This window comes from Hemitrygon akajei, chromosome 6 (assembly GCF_048418815.1).
Source record: "Hemitrygon akajei chromosome 6, sHemAka1.3, whole genome shotgun sequence".
Taxonomy (NCBI): domain Eukaryota; kingdom Metazoa; phylum Chordata; class Chondrichthyes; order Myliobatiformes; family Dasyatidae; genus Hemitrygon; species Hemitrygon akajei.
The window spans coordinates 68,023,170-68,043,347 of NC_133129.1; the positions used below are offsets into that span (position 1 = coordinate 68,023,170).

The 20,178-nt window shown below is 54.1% G+C and overlaps 1 protein-coding gene across 1 annotated transcript in view; it reads right to left on the bottom strand.

Moving 5' to 3' along the window:
• Nucleotides 1-20,178, bottom strand: part of svep1 (sushi, von Willebrand factor type A, EGF and pentraxin domain containing 1) — a 289,678-nt gene that overhangs the window by 146,662 nt on the left and 122,838 nt on the right. Inside the window, exons 13-14 of the mRNA XM_073048583.1 lie at nucleotides 18,919-19,040; nucleotides 17,589-17,700 (exon numbers count right to left, since the gene is read on the bottom strand). Of these exons, the coding sequence (XP_072904684.1) occupies nucleotides 17,589-17,700; nucleotides 18,919-19,040 (234 nt within the window). The remainder of the gene's footprint in view (nucleotides 1-17,588; nucleotides 17,701-18,918; nucleotides 19,041-20,178) is intronic.

A 20,178-nucleotide genomic window follows, 5' to 3' on the forward strand; every position in this document is an offset into this window, starting at 1 on the left:
GTCGTAAACTCCTCTGCCAGCACCCCCTCCCCAACATTCCAAATCCCCGTCGTAAACTCCTCTGCCAACACCCCCTCCCCAACACTCCAAATCCCCGTCGTAAACTCCTCTGCCAACACCCCCTCCCCAACATTCCAAATCCCCGTCCTAAACTCCTCTGCCAACACCCCCTCCCCAACATTCCAAATCCCCGTCGTAAACTCCTCTGCCAAGACCCCCTCCCCGACACTCCAAATCCCCGTCCTAAACTCCTCTGCCAACACCCCCTCCCCAACATTCCAAATCCCCGTCCTAAACTCCTCTGCCAACACCCCCTCCCCAACATTCCAAATCCCCGTCCTAAACTCCTCTGCCAGCACCCCCTCCCCAACACTCCAAATCCCCGTCCTAAACTCCTCTGCCAACACCCCCTCCCCAACATTCCAAATCCCCGTCCTAAACTCCTCTGCCAACACCCCCTCCCCAACATTCCAAATCCCCGTCGTAAACTCCTCTGCCAACACCCCCTCCCCAACATTCCAAATCCCCGTCATAAACTCCTCTGCCAACACCCCCCTCCCCAACATTCCAAATCCCCGTCGTAAACTCCTCTGCCAACAACCCCTCCCCAACATTCCAAATCCCCATCCGAAACTCCTCTGCCAACACCCCCTCCCCAACATTCCAAATCCCCATCCTAAACTCCTCTGCCAACACCCCCTCCCCAACACCCCAAATCCCCGTCGTAAACTCCTCTGCCAGCACCCCCTCCCCAACATTCCAAATCCCCGTCCTAAACTCCTCTGCCAACACCCCCTCCCCAACATTCCAAATCCCCGTCCTAAACTCCTCTGCCAACACCCACTGCCCGACATTCCAAATCCCCATCCTAAACTCCTCTGCCAACACCCCCTCCCCAACATTCCAAATGCCCGTCCTAAACTCCTCTGCCAACACCCCCTCCCCAACATTCCAAATCCCCGTCCTAAACTCCTCTGCCAACACCCCCTCCCCAACATTCCAAATCCCCGTCGTAAACTCCTCTGCCAACACCCCCTCCCCAACATTCCAAATCCCCGTCGTAAACTCCTCTGCCAGCACCCCCTCCCCAACATTCCAAATCCCCGTCGTAAACTCCTCTGCCAACACCCCCTCCCCAACATTCCAAATCCCCGTCGTAAACTCCTCTGCCAACACCCCCTCCCCGACATTCCAAATCCCCGTCGTAAACTCCTCTGCCAGCACCCCCTCCCCAACATTCCAAATCCCCGTCCTAAACTCCTCTGCCAACACCCCCTGCCCGACATTCCAAATCCCCATCCTAAACTCCTCTGCCAACACCCCCTCCCCAACATTCCAAATGCCCGTCCTAAACTCCTCTGCCAACACCCCCTCCCCAACATTCCAAATCCCCGTCGTAAACGCCTCTGCCAGCACCCCCTCCCCAACATTCCAAATCCCCGTCGTAAACTCCTCTGCCAACACCCCCTCCCCAACACTCCAAATCCCCGTCGTAAACTCCTCTGCCAACACCCCCTCCCCAACATTCCAAATCCCCGTCCTAAACTCCTCTGCCAACACCCCCTCCCCAACATTCCAAATGCCCGTCCTAAACTCCTCTGCCAACACCCCCTCCCCAACATTCCAAATCCCCGTCCTAAACTCCTCTGCCAACACCCCCTCCCCAACATTCCAAATCCCCGTCGTAAACTCCTCTGCCAACACCCCCTCCCCAACATTCCAAATCCCCGTCGTAAACTCCTCTGCCAGCACCCCCTCCCCAACATTCCAAATCCCCGTCGTAAACTCCTCTGCCAACACCCCCTCCCCAACACTCCAAATCCCCGTCGTAAACTCCTCTGCCAACACCCCCTCCCCAACATTCCAAATCCCCGTCCTAAACTCCTCTGCCAACACCCCCTCCCCAACATTCCAAATCCCCGTCGTAAACTCCTCTGCCAGCACCCCCTCCCCAACATTCCAAATCCCCGTCGTAAACTCCTCTGCCAACACCCCCTCCCCGACACTCCAAATCCCCGTCCTAAACTCCTCTGCCAAGACCCCCTCCCCAACATTCCAAATCCCCGTCGTAAACTCCTCTGCCAACACCCCCTCCCCAACACTCCAAATCCCCGTCGTAAACTCCTCTGCCAACACCCCCCTCCCCAACATTCCAAATCCCCGTCCTAAACTCCTCTGCCAACACCCCCTCCCCAACATTCCAAATCCCCGTCGTAAACTCCTCTGCCAGCACCCCCTCCCCAACATTCCAAATCCCCGTCGTAAACTCCTCTGCCAACACCCCCTCCCCGACACTCCAAATCCCCGTCCTAAACTCCTCTGCCAACACCCCCTCCCCAACATTCCAAATCCCCGTCCTAATCTCCTCTGCCAACACCCCCTCCCCAACATTCCAAATCCCCGTCGTAAACTCCTCTGCCAACACCCCCTCCCCAACATTCCAAATCCCCATCCTAAACTCCTCTGCCAACACCCCCTCCCCAACATTCCAAATCCCCGTCGTAAACTCCTCTGCCAACACCCCCTCCCCAACATTCCAAATCCCCGTCGTAAACTCCTCTGCCAACACCCCCTCCCCGACACTCCAAATCCCCGTCCTAAACTCCTCTGCCAACACCCCCTCCCCAACATTCCAAATCCCCGTCCTAAACTCCTCTGCCAACACCCCCCTCCCCAACATTCCAAATCCCCGTCCTAAACTCCTCTGCCAGCACCCCCTCCCCAACACTCCAAATCCCCGTCCTAAACTCCTCTGCCAACACCCCCTCCCCAACATTCCAAATCCCCGTCCTAAACTCCTCTGCCAACACCCCCTCCCCAACATTCCAAATCCCCGTCGTAAACTCCTCTGCCAACACCCCCTCCCCAACATTCCAAATCCCCGTCGTAAACTCCTCTGCCAACACGCCCTCCCCAACATTCCAAATCCCCGTCGTAAACTCCTCTGCCAACAACCCCTCCCCAACATTCCAAATCCCCATCCGAAACTCCTCTGCCAACACCCCCTCCCCAACATTCCAAATCCCCATCCTAAACTCCTCTGCCAACACCCCCTCCCCAACACTCCAAATCCCCGTCGTAAACTCCTCTGCCAGCACCCCCTCCCCAACATTCCAAATCCCCGTCCTAAACTCCTCTGCCAACACCCCCTCCCCAACATTCCAAATCCCCGTCCTAAACTCCTCTGCCAACACCCCCTGCCCGACATTCCAAATCCCCATCCTAAACTCCTCTGCCAACACCCCGTCCCCAACATTCCAAATGCCCGTCCTAAACTCCTCTGCCAACACCCCCTCCCCAACATTCCAAATCCCCGTCCTAAACTCCTCTGCCAACACCCCCTCCCCAACATTCCAAATCCCCGTCGTAAACTCCTCTGCCAACACCCCCTCCCCAACATTCCAAATCCCCGTCGTAAACTCCTCTGCCAGCACCCCCTCCCCAACATTCCAAATCCCCGTCGTAAACTCCTCTGCCAACACCCCCTCCCCAACACTCCAAATCCCCGTCGTAAACTCCTCTGCCAACACCCCCTCCCCAACATTCCAAATCCCCGTCCTAAACTCCTCTGCCAACACCCCCTCCCCAACATTCCAAATCCCCGTCGTAAACTCCTCTGCCAACACCCCCTCCCCAACATTCCAAATCCCCGTCGTAAACTCCTCTGCCAACACCCCCTCCCCGACACTCCAAATCCCCGTCCTAAACTCCTCTGCCAACACCCCCTCCCCAACATTCCAAATCCCCGTCCTAAACTCCTCTTCCAACACCCCCTCCCCAACATTCCAAATCCCCGTCCTAAACTCCTCTGCCAGCACCCCCTCCCCAACACTCCAAATCCCCGTCCTAAACTCCTCTGCCAACACCGCCTCCCCAACATTCCAAATCCCCGTCCTAAACTCCTCTGCCAACACCCCCTCCCCAACATTCCAAATCCCCGTCGTAAACTCCTCTGCCAACACCCCCTCCCCAACATTCCAAATCCCCGTCGTAAACTCCTCTGCCAACACCCCCTCCCCAACATTCCAAATCCCCGTCGTAAACTCCTCTGCCAACAACCCCTCCCCAACATTCCAAATCCCCATCCGAAACTCCTCTGCCAACACCCCCTCCCCAACATTCCAAATCCCCATCCTAAACTCCTCTGCCAACACCCCCTCCCCAACACTCCAAATCCTCGTCGTAAACTCCTCTGCCAGCACCCCCTCCCCAACATTCCAAATCCCCGTCCTAAACTCCTCTGCCAACACCCCCTCCCCAACATTCCAAATCCCCGTCCTAAACTCCTCTGCCAACACCCCCTGCCCGACATTCCAAATCCCCATCCTAAACTCCTCTGCCAACACCCCCTCCCCAACATTCCAAATGCCCGTCCTAAACTCCTCTGCCAACACCCCCTCCCCAACATTCCAAATCCCCGTCCTAAACTCCTCTGCCAACACCCCCTCCCCAACATTCCAAATCCCCGTCGTAAACTCCTCTGCCAACACCCCCTCCCCAACATTCCAAATCCCCGTCGTAAACTCCTCTGCCAGCACCCCCTCCCCAACATTCCAAATCCCCGTCGTAAACTCCTCTGCCAACACCCCCTCCCCAACATTCCAAATCCCCGTCGTAAACTCCTCTGCCAACAACCCCTCCCCAACATTCCAAATCCCCATCCGAAACTCCTCTGCCAACACCCCCTCCCCAACATTCCAAATCCCCATCCTAAACTCCTCTGCCAACACCCCCTCCCCAACACTCCAAATCCCCGTCGTAAACTCCTCTGCCAACACCCCCTCCCCAACATTCCAAATCCCCGTCGTAAACTCCTCTGCCAACACCCCCTCCCCAACATTCCAAATCCCCGTCCTAAACTCCTCTGCCAACACCCCCTCCCCAACATTCCAAATCCCCGTCCTAAACTCCTCTGCCAACACCCCCTGCCCGACATTCCAAATCCCCATCCTAAACTCCTCTGCCAACACCCCGTCCCCAACATTCCAAATGCCCGTCCTAAACTCCTCTGCCAACACCCCCTCCCCAACATTCCAAATCCCCGTCCTAAACTCCTCTGCCAACACCCTCTCCCCAACATTCCAAATCCCCGTCGTAAACTCCTCTGCCAACACCCCCTCCCCAACATTCCAAATCCCCGTCGTAAACTCCTCTGCCAGCACCCCCTCCCCAACATTCCAAATCCCCGTCGTAAACTCCTCTGCCAGCACCCCCTCCCCAACATTCCAAATCCCCGTCGTAAACTCCTCTGCCAGCACCCCCTCCCCAACATTCCAAATCCCCGTCGTAAACTCCTCTGCCAACACCCCCTCCCCAACACTCCAAATCCCCGTCGTAAACTCCTCTGCCAACACCCCCTCCCCAACATTCCAAATCCCCGTCCTAAACTCCTCTGCCAACACCCCCTCCCCAACATTCCAAATCCCCGTCGTAAACTCCTCTGCCAAGACCCCCTCCCCGACACTCCAAATCCCCGTCCTAAACTCCTCTGCCAACACCCCCTCCCCAACATTCCAAATCCCCGTCCTAAACTCCTCTGCCAACACCCCCTCCCCAACATTCCAAATCCCCGTCCTAAACTCCTCTGCCAGCACCCCCTCCCCAACACTCCAAATCCCCGTCCTAAACTCCTCTGCCAACACCCCCTCCCCAACATTCCAAATCCCCGTCCTAAACTCCTCTGCCAACACCCCCTCCCCAACATTCCAAATCCCCGTCGTAAACTCCTCTGCCAACACCCCCTCCCCAACATTCCAAATCCCCGTCATAAACTCCTCTGCCAACACCCCCTCCCCAACATTCCAAATCCCCGTCGTAAACTCCTCTGCCAACAACCCCTCCCCAACATTCCAAATCCCCATCCGAAACTCCTCTGCCAACACCCCCTCCCCAACATTCCAAATCCCCATCCTAAACTCCTCTGCCAACACCCCCTCCCCAACACTCCAAATCCCCGTCGTAAACTCCTCTGCCAGCACCCCCTCCCCAACATTCCAAATCCCCGTCCTAAACTCCTCTGCCAACACCCCCTCCCCAACATTCCAAATCCCCGTCCTAAACTCCTCTGCCAACACCCACTGCCCGACATTCCAAATCCCCATCCTAAACTCCTCTGCCAACACCCCCTCCCCAACATTCCAAATGCCCGTCCTAAACTCCTCTGCCAACACCCCCTCCCCAACATTCCAAATCCCCGTCCTAAACTCCTCTGCCAACACCCCCTCCCCAACATTCCAAATCCCCGTCGTAAACTCCTCTGCCAACACCCCCTCCCCAACATTCCAAATCCCCGTCGTAAACTCCTCTGCCAGCACCCCCTCCCCAACATTCCAAATCCCCGTCGTAAACTCCTCTGCCAACACCCCCTCCCCAACATTCCAAATCCCCGTCGTAAACTCCTCTGCCAACACCCCCTCCCCGACATTCCAAATCCCCGTCGTAAACTCCTCTGCCAGCACCCCCTCCCCAACATTCCAAATCCCCGTCCTAAACTCCTCTGCCAACACCCCCTGCCCGACATTCCAAATCCCCATCCTAAACTCCTCTGCCAACACCCCCTCCCCAACATTCCAAATGCCCGTCCTAAACTCCTCTGCCAACACCCCCTCCCCAACATTCCAAATCCCCGTCGTAAACGCCTCTGCCAGCACCCCCTCCCCAACATTCCAAATCCCCGTCGTAAACTCCTCTGCCAACACCCCCTCCCCAACACTCCAAATCCCCGTCGTAAACTCCTCTGCCAACACCCCCTCCCCAACATTCCAAATCCCCGTCCTAAACTCCTCTGCCAACACCCCCTCCCCAACATTCCAAATGCCCGTCCTAAACTCCTCTGCCAACACCCCCTCCCCAACATTCCAAATCCCCGTCCTAAACTCCTCTGCCAACACCCCCTCCCCAACATTCCAAATCCCCGTCGTAAACTCCTCTGCCAACACCCCCTCCCCAACATTCCAAATCCCCGTCGTAAACTCCTCTGCCAGCACCCCCTCCCCAACATTCCAAATCCCCGTCGTAAACTCCTCTGCCAACACCCCCTCCCCAACACTCCAAATCCCCGTCGTAAACTCCTCTGCCAACACCCCCTCCCCAACATTCCAAATCCCCGTCCTAAACTCCTCTGCCAACACCCCCTCCCCAACATTCCAAATCCCCGTCGTAAACTCCTCTGCCAGCACCCCCTCCCCAACATTCCAAATCCCCGTCGTAAACTCCTCTGCCAACACCCCCTCCCCGACACTCCAAATCCCCGTCCTAAACTCCTCTGCCAAGACCCCCCTCCCCAACATTCCAAATCCCCGTCGTAAACTCCTCTGCCAACACCCCCTCCCCAACACTCCAAATCCCCGTCGTAAACTCCTCTGCCAACACCCCCTCCCCAACATTCCAAATCCCCGTCCTAAACTCCTCTGCCAACACCCCCTCCCCAACATTCCAAATCCCCGTCGTAAACTCCTCTGCCAGCACCCCCTCCCCAACATTCCAAATCCCCGTCGTAAACTCCTCTGCCAACACCCCCTCCCCGACACTCCAAATCCCCGTCCTAAACTCCTCTGCCAACACCCCCTCCCCAACATTCCAAATCCCCGTCCTAATCTCCTCTGCCAACACCCCCTCCCCAACATTCCAAATCCCCGTCGTAAACTCCTCTGCCAACACCCCCTCCCCAACATTCCAAATCCCCATCCTAAACTCCTCTGCCAACACCCCCTCCCCAACATTCCAAATCCCCGTCGTAAACTCCTCTGCCAACACCCCCTCCCCAACATTCCAAATCCCCGTCGTAAACTCCTCTGCCAACACCCCCTCCCCGACACTCCAAATCCCCGTCCTAAACTCCTCTGCCAACACCCCCTCCCCAACATTCCAAATCCCCGTCCTAAACTCCTCTGCCAACACCCCCTCCCCAACATTCCAAATCCCCGTCCTAAACTCCTCTGCCAGCACCCCCTCCCCAACACTCCAAATCCCCGTCCTAAACTCCTCTGCCAACACCCCCTCCCCAACATTCCAAATCCCCGTCCTAAACTCCTCTGCCAACACCCCCTCCCCAACATTCCAAATCCCCGTCGTAAACTCCTCTGCCAACACCCCCTCCCCAACATTCCAAATCCCCGTCGTAAACTCCTCTGCCAACACGCCCTCCCCAACATTCCAAATCCCCGTCGTAAACTCCTCTGCCAACAACCCCTCCCCAACATTCCAAATCCCCATCCGAAACTCCTCTGCCAACACCCCCTCCCCAACATTCCAAATCCCCATCCTAAACTCCTCTGCCAACACCCCCTCCCCAACACTCCAAATCCCCGTCGTAAACTCCTCTGCCAGCACCCCCTCCCCAACATTCCAAATCCCCGTCCTAAACTCCTCTGCCAACACCCCCTCCCCAACATTCCAAATCCCCGTCCTAAACTCCTCTGCCAACACCCCCTGCCCGACATTCCAAATCCCCATCCTAAACTCCTCTGCCAACACCCCGTCCCCAACATTCCAAATGCCCGTCCTAAACTCCTCTGCCAACACCCCCTCCCCAACATTCCAAATCCCCGTCCTAAACTCCTCTGCCAACACCCCCTCCCCAACATTCCAAATCCCCGTCGTAAACTCCTCTGCCAACACCCCCTCCCCAACATTCCAAATCCCCGTCGTAAACTCCTCTGCCAGCACCCCCTCCCCAACATTCCAAATCCCCGTCGTAAACTCCTCTGCCAACACCCCCTCCCCAACACTCCAAATCCCCGTCGTAAACTCCTCTGCCAACACCCCCTCCCCAACATTCCAAATCCCCGTCCTAAACTCCTCTGCCAACACCCCCTCCCCAACATTCCAAATCCCCGTCGTAAACTCCTCTGCCAACACCCCCTCCCCAACATTCCAAATCCCCGTCGTAAACTCCTCTGCCAACACCCCCTCCCCGACACTCCAAATCCCCGTCCTAAACTCCTCTGCCAACACCCCCTCCCCAACATTCCAAATCCCCGTCCTAAACTCCTCTTCCAACACCCCCTCCCCAACATTCCAAATCCCCGTCCTAAACTCCTCTGCCAGCACCCCCTCCCCAACACTCCAAATCCCCGTCCTAAACTCCTCTGCCAACACCGCCTCCCCAACATTCCAAATCCCCGTCCTAAACTCCTCTGCCAACACCCCCTCCCCAACATTCCAAATCCCCGTCGTAAACTCCTCTGCCAACACCCCCTCCCCAACATTCCAAATCCCCGTCGTAAACTCCTCTGCCAACACCCCCTCCCCAACATTCCAAATCCCCGTCGTAAACTCCTCTGCCAACAACCCCTCCCCAACATTCCAAATCCCCATCCGAAACTCCTCTGCCAACACCCCCTCCCCAACATTCCAAATCCCCATCCTAAACTCCTCTGCCAACACCCCCTCCCCAACACTCCAAATCCTCGTCGTAAACTCCTCTGCCAGCACCCCCTCCCCAACATTCCAAATCCCCGTCCTAAACTCCTCTGCCAACACCCCCTCCCCAACATTCCAAATCCCCGTCCTAAACTCCTCTGCCAACACCCCCTGCCCGACATTCCAAATCCCCATCCTAAACTCCTCTGCCAACACCCCCTCCCCAACATTCCAAATGCCCGTCCTAAACTCCTCTGCCAACACCCCCTCCCCAACATTCCAAATCCCCGTCCTAAACTCCTCTGCCAACACCCCCTCCCCAACATTCCAAATCCCCGTCGTAAACTCCTCTGCCAACACCCCCTCCCCAACATTCCAAATCCCCGTCGTAAACTCCTCTGCCAGCACCCCCTCCCCAACATTCCAAATCCCCGTCGTAAACTCCTCTGCCAACACCCCCTCCCCAACACTCCAAATCCCCGTCGTAAACTCCTCTGCCAACACCCCCTCCCCAACATTCCAAATCCCCGTCCTAAACTCCTCTGCCAACACCCCCTCCCCAACATTCCAAATGCCCGTCCTAAACTCCTCTGCCAACACCCCCTCCCCAACATTCCAAATCCCCGTCCTAAACTCCTCTGCCAACACCCCCTCCCCAACATTCCAAATCCCCGTCGTAAACTCCTCTGCCAACACCCCCTCCCCAACATTCCAAATCCCCGTCGTAAACTCCACTGCCAGCACCCCCTCCCCAACATTCCAAATCCCCGTCGTAAACTCCTCTGCCAACACCCCCTCCCCAACACTCCAAATCCCCGTCCTAAACTCCTCTGCCAACACCCCCTCCCCAACATTCCAAATCCCCGTCCTAAACTCCTCTGCCAACACCCCCTCCCCAACATTCCAAATCCCCGTCCTAAACTCCTCTGCCAACACCCCCTCCCCGACACTCCAAATCCCCGTCCTAAACTCCTCTGCCAACACCCCCTCCCCAACATTCCAAATCCCCGTCGTAAACTCCTCTGCCAACACCCCCTCCCCAACACTCCAAATCCCCGTCGTAAACTCCTCTGCCAACACCCCCTCCCCAACATTCCAAATCCCCGTCCTAAACTCCTCTGCCAACACCCCCTCCCCAACATTCCAAATCCCCGTCGTAAACTCCTCTGCCAGCACCCCCTCCCCAACATTCCAAATCCCCGTCGTAAACTCCTCTGCCAACACCCCCTCCCCGACACTCCAAATCCCCGTCCTAAACTCCTCTGCCAACACCCCCTCCCCAACATTCCAAATCCCCGTCCTAATCTCCTCTGCCAACACCCCCTCCCCAACATTCCAAATCCCCGTCGTAAACTCCTCTGCCAACACCCCCTCCCCAACATTCCAAATCCCCGTCGTAAACTCCTCTGCCAGCACCCCCTCCCCAACATTCCAAATCCCCATCCTAAACTCCTCTGCCAACACCCCCTCCCCAACATTCCAAATCCCCGTCGTAAACTCCTCTGCCAACACCCCCTCCCCGACACTCCAAATCCCCGTCCTAAACTCCTCTGCCAACACCCCCTCCCCAACATTCCAAATCCCCGTCCTAAACTCCTCTGCCAACACCCCCTCCCCAACATTCCAAATCCCCGTCGTAAACTCCTCTGCCAACACCCCCTCCCCAACATTCCAAATCCCCATCCTAAACTCCTCTGCCAACACCCCCTCCCCAACATTCCAAATCCCCGTCGTAAACTCCTCTGCCAACACCCCCTCCCCGACACTCCAAATCCCCGTCCTAAACTCCTCTGCCAACACCCCCTCCCCAACATTCCAAATCCCCGTCGTAAACTCCTCTGCCAACACCCCCTCCCCAACATTCCAAATCCCCGTCGTAAACTCCTCTGCCAACACCTCCTCCCCAACATTCCAAATCCCCGTCGTAAACTCCTCTGCCAACACCCCCTCCCCAACATTCCAAATCCCCGTCGTAAACTCCTCTGCCAGCACCCCCTCCCCAACATTCCAAATCCCCGTCCTAAACTCCTCTGCCAACACCCCCTCCCCAACATTCCAAATCCCCGTCCTAAACTCCTCTGCCAGCACCCCCTCCCCAACACTCCAAATCCCCGTCCTAAACTCCTCTGCCAACACCCCCTCCCCAACATTCCAAATCCCCGTCCTAAACTCCTCTGCCAGCACCCCCTCCCCAACACTCCAAATCCCCGTCGTAAACTCCTCTGCCAACACCCCCTCCACAACATTCCAAATCCCCGTCGTAAACTCCTCTGCCAGCACCCCCTCCCCAACATTCGAAATCCCCATCCTAAACTCCTCTGCCAACACCCCCTCCCCAACATTCCAAATCCCCGTCGTAAACTGCTCTGCCAACACCCCCTCCCCAACATTCCAAATCCCCGTCGTAAACTCCTCTGCCAACACCCCCTCTCCGACACTCCGAATCCCCGTCCTAAACTCCTCTGCCAACACCCCCTCCCCAACATTCCAATTCCCCATCCTAAACTCCTCTGCCAACACCCCCTCCCCAACATTCCAAATCCCCGTCGTAAACTCCTCTGCCAGCACCCCCTCCCCAACATTCCAAATCCCCATCCTAAACTCCTCTGCCAACACCCCCTCCCCAACATTCCAAATCCCCGTCGTAAACTCCTCTGCCAACACCCCCTCCCCAACATTCCAAATCCCCGTCGTAAACTCCTCTGCCAACACCCCCTCCCCGACACTCCAAATCCCCGTCCTAAACTCCTCTGCCAACACCCCCTCCCCAACATTCCAAATCCCCGTCCTAAACTCCTCTGCCAACACCCCCTCCCCAACATTCCAAATCCCCGTCCTAAACTCCTCTGCCAACACCCCCTCCCCAACATTCCAAATCCCTGTCCTAAACTCCTCTGCCAACACCCCCTCCCCAACATTCCAAATCCCCGTCCTAAACTCCTCTGCCAACACCCCCTCCCCAACATTCCAAATCCCCGTCCTAAACTCCTCTGCCAACACCCCCTCCCCAACATTCCAAATCCCTGTCCTAAACTCCTCTGCCAACACCCCCTCCCCAACATTCCAAATCCCCGTCGTAAACTCCTCTGCCAACACCCCCTCCCCAACACTCCAAATCCCTGTCCTAAACTCCTCTGCCAACACCCCCTCCCCAACATTCCAAATCCCCGTCCTAAACTCCTCTGCCAACACCCCCTCCCCAACACTCCAAATCCCCGTCCTAAACTCCTCTGCCAACACCCCCTCCCCAACATTCCAAATCCCCGTCCTAAACTCCTCTGCCAACACCCCCTCCCCAACATTCCAAATCCCCGTCGTAAACTCCTCTGCCAACACCCCCTCCCCAACATTCCAAATCCCCGTCGTAAACTCCTCTGCCAACACCCCCTCCCCAACATTCCAAATCCCCGTCGTAAACTCCTCTGCCAACAACCCCTCCCCAACATTCCAAATCCCCATCCGAAACTCCTCTGCCAACACCCCCTCCCCAACATTCCAAATCCCCATCCTAAACTCCTCTGCCAACACCCCCTTCCCAACACTCCAAATCCCCGTCGTAAACTCCTCTGCCAGCACCCCCTCCCCAACATTCCAAATCCCCGTCCTAAACTCCTCTGCCAACACCCCCTCCCCGACATTCCAAATCCCCGTCCTAAACTCCTCTGCCAACACCCCCTGCCCGACATTCCAAATCCCCATCCTAAACTCCTCTGCCAACACCCCCTCCCCAACATTCCAAATGCCCGTCCTAAACTCCTCTGCCAACACCCCCTCCCCAACATTCCAAATCCCCGTCCTAAACTCCTCTGCCAACACCCCCTCCCCAACATTCCAAATCCCCGTCGTAAACTCCTCTGCCAGCACCCCCTCCCCAACATTCCAAATCCCCGTCGTAAACTCCTCTGCCAACACCCCCTCCCCAACACTCCAAATCCCCGTCGTAAACTCCTCTGCCAACACCCCCTCCCCAACATTCCAAATCCCCGTCGTAAACTCCTCTGCCAGCACCCCCTCCCCAACATTCCAAATCCCCGTCCTAAACTCCTCTGCCAACACCCCCTCCCCAACATTCCAAATCCCCATCCTAAACTCCTCTGCCAACACCCCCTCCCCAACATTCCAAATCCCCGTCCTAAACTCCTCTGCCAACACCCCCTCCACAACATTCCAAATCCCCGTCCTAAACTCCTCTGCCAACACCCCCTCCCCAACATTCCAAATCCCCGTCCTAAACTCCTCTGCCAACACCCCCTCCCCAACATTCCAAATCCCCGTCGTAAACTCCTCTGCCAACACCCCCTCCCCAACACTCCAAATCCCCGTCGTAAACTCCTCTGCCAGCACCCCCTCCCCAACATTCCAAATCCCCGTTGTAAACTCCTCTGCCAACACCCCCTCCCCGACATTCCAAATCCCCGTCCTAAACTCCTCTGCCAACACCCCCTGCCCGACATTCCAAATCCCCGTCGTAAACTCCTCTGCCAACACCCCCTCCCCAACATTCCAAATCCCCGTCGTAAACTCCTCTGCCAACACCCCCTCCCCAACATTCCAAATCCCCGTCCTAAACTCCTCTGCCAACACCCCCTCCCCAACATTCCAAATCCCCGTCGTAAACTCCTCTGCCAACACCCCCTCCCCAACATTCCAAATCCCCATCCGAAACTCCTCTGCCAACACCCCCTCCCCAACATTCCAAATCCCCATCCGAAACTCCTCTGCCAGCACCACCTCCCCAACATTCCAAATCCCCGTCGTAAACTCCTCTGCCAGCACCCCCTCCCCAACATTCCAAATCCCCGTCCTAAACTCCTCTGCCAACACCCCCTCCCCGACACTCCAAATCCCCGTCGTAAACTCCTCTGCCAACACCTCCTCCCCAACATTCCAAATCCCCGTCCTAAACTCCTCTGCCAACACCCCCTCCCCGACACTCCAAATCCCCGTCGTAAACTCCTCTGCCAACACCCCCTCCCCAACATTCCAAATCCCCGTCCTAAACTCCTCTGCCAACACCCCCTCCCCAACACTCCAAATCCCCGTCGTAAACTCCTCTGCCAACACCCCCTCCCCAACATTCCAAATCCCCGTCCTAAACTCCTCTGCCAACACCCCCTCCCCGACACTCCAAATCCCCGTCGTAAACTCCTCTGCCAACACCCCCTCCCCAACATTCCAAATCCCCGTCCTAAACTCCTCTGCCAACACCCCCTCCCTGACACTCCAAATCCCCATCCTAAACTCCTCTGCCAACAACCCCTCCCCAACATTCCAAATCCCCGTCGTAAACTCCTCTGCCAGCACCCCCTCCCCAACATTCCAAATCCCCGTCCTAAACTCCTCTGCCAACACCCCCTCCCCAACACTCCAAATCCCCGTCGTAAACTCCTCTGCCAACACCCCCTCCCCAACACTCCAAATCCCCGTCGTAAACTCCTCTGCCAACACCCCCTCCCCAACATTCCAAATCCCCGTCCTAAATTCCTCTGCCAACACCCCCTCCCCAACACTCCAAATCCCCGTCGTAAACTCCTCTGCCAACACCCCCTCCCCAACATTCCAAATCCCCGTCCTAAACTCCTCTGCCAACACCCCCTCCCCAACACTCCAAATCCCCGTCGTAAACTCCTCTGCCAACACCCCCTCCCCAACATTCCAAATCCCCGTCCTAAACTCCTCTGCCAACACCCCCTCCCCAACACTCCAAATCCCCGTCGTAAACTCCTCTGCCAACACCCCCTCCCCAACATTCCAAATCCCCGTCCTAAACTCCTCTGCCAACACCCCCTCCCCAACACTCCAAATCCCCGTCGTAAACTCCTCTGCCAGCACCCCCTCCCCAACATTCCAAATCCCCGTCCTAAACTCCTCTGCCAACACCCCCTCCCCGACACTCCAAATCCCCGTCGTAAACTCCTCTGCCAACACCCCCTCCCCAACATTCCAAATCCCCGTCGTAAACTCCTCTGCCAACACCCCCTCCCCAACATTCCAAATCCCCATCGTAAACTCCTCTGCCAACACCCCCTCCCCAACATTCCAAATCCCCATCGTAAACTCCTCTGCCAACACCCCCTCCCCGACATTCCAAATCCCCATCCTAAACTCCTCTGCCAACACCCCCTCCCCAACATTCCAAATCCCCGTCGTAAACTCCTCTGCCAACACCCCCTCCCCAACATTCCAAATCCCCGTCGTAAACTCCTCTGCCAGCACCCCCTCCCCAACATTCCAAATCCCCGTCCTAAACTCCTCTGCCAACACCCCCTCCCCGACATTCCAGAAGATACCTGAAGAGCAACAGAGTGCACAAAAGCAAATTACTGCAGGCTTAGAAATCCGAATTAATATCAGGTAATACTGAAAGTACTCAGCTGGTTCTTAGAGCAACTGTGGAGAAAGTTAACATTATAGAGTAATGACTCGCAATCAGACTGACACATAGGAAACGTTGGAGCAACTCAGCAAGTCTGTTGATGTTTCAGGCCGAGACCCTTCATCAGGACCGGAGAAAAAGATGAGGAGACAGAGTACGAAAGTTGGGGGAGGGGAGGAAGAATCACAAGGTGATGGGGAAATGGTGTGGGGCGTGGGGTGAAGTAAAGAGGTACGGGGCTGGAGAAGGAGGAATCTGATAGGAGGGGACAGAAAGCCATTGAAGAAAGAAAAGCCACAGGAGCACCAGAGGGAGGCTATAGGCAGGTAAAGCAATAAGGTGAGAGAGTGGGGGGGCATTACTGGAAGTTTGAGAAATCAATGTTCATGCCATCAGTTTGGAGGCTACCCAAACTGAATATAAGGTGTTGCTCCTCCAAACGGAGTGGGGTCCATCGTGACAGTAGAGGAGGCCATGGACTGACATGTCCAATCTATGTCGGGTGTTACCAATATACAGCAGCCACAACAGGAGCACTGGACACAGTATATGACCTCAACAGTTTCACAGGTGAACTGTTGCCTCACCTGGAAGGACTGTTTGGGGCCCTGAATGGTAGTGAGGGAGGAGGTGTAGGGGCAGGTGTGGCACTTGTTCCGCTTGCAAGGATCAGTGCCAGGAGGGAGGTCAGTGGGGAGGGATGAATGGACAAGGGATTCTCATTGGGAGTGATCCCTGCTGAAAGCAGAAAGTGTCAGAGGTGGGGGGGAGGGAAAGATGTGCTTGGTGGTGGGGTCCCGCTGGAAATAGCAGAAGTTATGGAGCATTATGTGCTGGATGCAGATGCTGGTGGGGTGGTAGGTGAGGACAAGAGGAACCCTATCGCTGGTAGAGTGGTGGGAGGATGGGGTGAGGGCAGACATGTGTGAAATGGAAGAGATGTGGTGGAGGGCAGCATTGATATTGGAGGAAGGGAAGCCCCTTTCGTTGAAGAAGGAGGACATCTCCTTAGTTTTAGAATGAAACGTGTCATCCTGAGAGCAGATGTAGCGGAGATGGGATGGCGCTTTTACAAGTAACAGGGTGGGAAGAGATATAGTCCAGGTGGCTCTGAGAATCATTGGGTTTATTATAGACATCAGTAGATAAGTTGTCTCCAGAGATAGAGACAGTGAAATTGAAAAGGAGGGGGGCTGGGAGGGGTTGGAAATGGACAAGGTAAATTTGAGGGCAGGGTGGAAGTTGGAAGCAAAGTTGATGAATTCGACGAGGTCCACACTGATGCAGGAAGCTGTACTAAATCAGGCGTCGATGTAGTGTAGGAAAAGTTGGGAGTGACACCAGTGTAGGCTTGGAACACAGACTGTTCCATGTAGCCGACAAACAGGTAGGCATAGCTGGGACCCGTGTGAGTGCCCACGGAAGGAAGAGGGAGGAGCCAAAAGAGAAATTATTAAGAGGAAGGACAAGTTTCAGCTGATGAAGGAGAGTGGTGGTGGAGGGGAACTAATTGGGTCTGGTGTCCAGAAAGAAATGGAGAGCTTTAAGGCCTTCCTGGTGGGGATGGAGGTGTATAGGGACTGGACATCCATAGTGAAAATAAGATGACTGGGGCCAGGAAACTTGAAATCATTGAAAAGATCAAGAGCGTGTGAAATGTCATGGACGTAGGTAGGAAGGGACTGAACAAGGGATTTGCGATCGGACTCTGAAATGTTAATAGTGATAGTCTTTCCAGAGATGCTATCTGACTTGTTCAGTATTTCAAGTGGAGGGTAGCAACTGGACAGCAAATGTATTTTCACCAGCAAATGCCACGCTACAACAGGATGAAAGTCAAATGCAATACCTGTGATGGCAAAACCATTTTCATAGTTATAGTTGTATTCCAAGCATTGCACTTTGGGTAACTCTTCCATTTCGCATTCAATGTCATTATCCTCATCACAAAGGAATGGAACCTAAAGACAGTGAAAGAAAGAAAAAACACACCACAGGACTTCAACAATTAGAAAGGGATGCCGTGGTAGCGTAGTGGTTAGCGTGACGTTATTACAACTCAGAGTGCTGGAGTTCAGAGTTCAATTCCTGCATCCTCTGTGAGGACTTTGCACATCCTCCGTGGAATGTGTGCGTTTCCTCCAGTTCTCTTCCACAGACCAAAAACATATCATTTGGTGGATTAATTGGTCATTGTAAATTGTCCCGTGATTAGGCTAGGGTGACACAACTCGAAGGGCCAGAAGGGCCTGTTCCATGCTGTACCTCTAAATAAAAATAAAAAGAAACCATAAATAAAAAATGTGAAGAACTCAGCCAACATCTGCTTTAATCCAGGCGTGAACATCAGTCAGGTTGTATCTATGTATAATCGGGTAATCGGGCAGTGTGAGGGCTGTAGGGAGCTAGCTGTGGCACGGCAATGCCCAGTAAAGCCTCAGTTTCAAAGGTCACTTCCTTGTGTTAACGTATCTCAATGGAATCCCACTCTCTATGCTAGAAAATAAAACCTTCTCCTCCCAGTCCTCTGATTCCTCTAATTCAGACACCTTGTGCATCATTCATTTACTTCACTCACAATCTGAGGCTATTCTTTTAACTGCCTAAGGCATAGTCTCTGGAATTCCCTCCAGAACCTTTCCAAGTCTCTCTCCTCTTTGAAGATACTCCTTGGAACCTATCCTACTTGCCCTAGTTCTTCCTTACTAGGTGAGCATGAAATTCTGTTTGACAAAATACCTGTGTATTCAATGTGAGCACTGTTAATAGTGGAAACAAGAGATACTACAGATGCTGGAAATCTAGAGCAATACGCACAATGTGCTGGAGGAGCTCAGCAGGCCAAGTAGCATCTATGGATGGGAATAAACAGTTGACGTTTCAGGCTGAGACCCTTCATCAGGACAGAGTAAATGTGAAAAGCTACCATTGCAAAAGTGGAAGGGAGATTTAGGCCAAACAGCACTCTGAACCCGCTGTATCATTTAATGCCGTGGCTGATCCTATGCCATAAAGTCCACTTTTGTGCTGAATCTCTAAATTGTTTGACTCTCACAAATGTCCAAAAACCTATCACTCCCCACTTTTAACATACTCAATAACTGATCACCTTGTGGTAGAAATTCAAAAGACTCTTAAACACCTTGCATTCAACGACATAGCACGAGTACTGGTTTTACCATTTCAGCTAAAGTGTTGTTGAAAGCTATTGCGAAGTTGTTCAGTAGAGTGAAGTCTTCACATTGGTTGACATTGTACTGCACCTCGAATTTCTTGTGGCCGTTATTCCCAAGGCGTTTCACTGCAGTAGTTCAAAAAGACATGAAACATTCAGGTAAAGCAAACATATCAATACAAATGGGCCTCAAAATCATTCCTCTAATAGCTCAGCAAATATGTCCAGCGAGCAATTAGTGTCTTGGAACAACAATGCAACCCATGTCTACCGTAATGCTGAAATATCTCAGCTGTTGTATAAGGACTCTTCTTTTCCCTTGAGCAGTCTTGTTCCTGATCGCCACCCTGTGAAATCTCCTAAAGGTACGCAGGAGGATATTTGATGAAAATCTAGTGTATGGGCAATTCTCTACAGTGTCAACCGGTGTTCATGCAGAATAGCTGTAGGTTCTTGTGTTAATCATGGCCAACTGGAAAAGTCACTGGATTGAGTCAGGAGCTGCAGCTCAGCGAGGAACAAACCCAGCAGGTGAGAGGAAAAGCTTGGAGTGACAATCACCATGTGCCCAACAGGAACAAAACAGAATGAGCAATTCTTCTTCACCTAGGAGAAGCCTAGCACAGAATGTGATTATGCTATACTATGCATATTTACATAAAAGTTTGAAACCATCTGAATTGGATGTTCATGTGCCTCCAGTGCACCAATTCCAACTGTTCCCAACACGTTCCTCCAAAACCTTTCTCCACTGATAAGAACGGGTTAACAGAGGGAGATTCATAGATTTCAAAACCTAGCTACAATTGCAAAGCATACTAAGTTCTATCAACCAGTGTTGAACTTCAGGTCAACTACCTTGTTATCACTTTTCCTATTGAAAACAAGAGATTCTGTAGATGTTGGAAATCTAGAGCAACAAACACAAAAAGCTGGAGGAACTTGACAGGAAATTTGCTTGCCAAGCTCCCACAAAAGGGAAAGTAATGCACTCAAAATGCTGGAAGAACTCAGCAGGCATCTATGGAGAGAAATAAAGAGTTGACATTTTTGGCCGAGACCCTTTATTAGTCCTGATAGTGTCACAGCTGCAGAAAAGGAGGAAGACATGGAGGGATTGTCTACGGAGTCTCTGTGGGTGGAAGTTAGGAACAGGAAGGGGTCAATAATTCTACTGGGTGTTTTTTATAGACAACCCAATAGTAACAGGGACATCGAGGAGCAGATAGGGAGACAGATTCTGGAAAGATGTAATAATAACAGA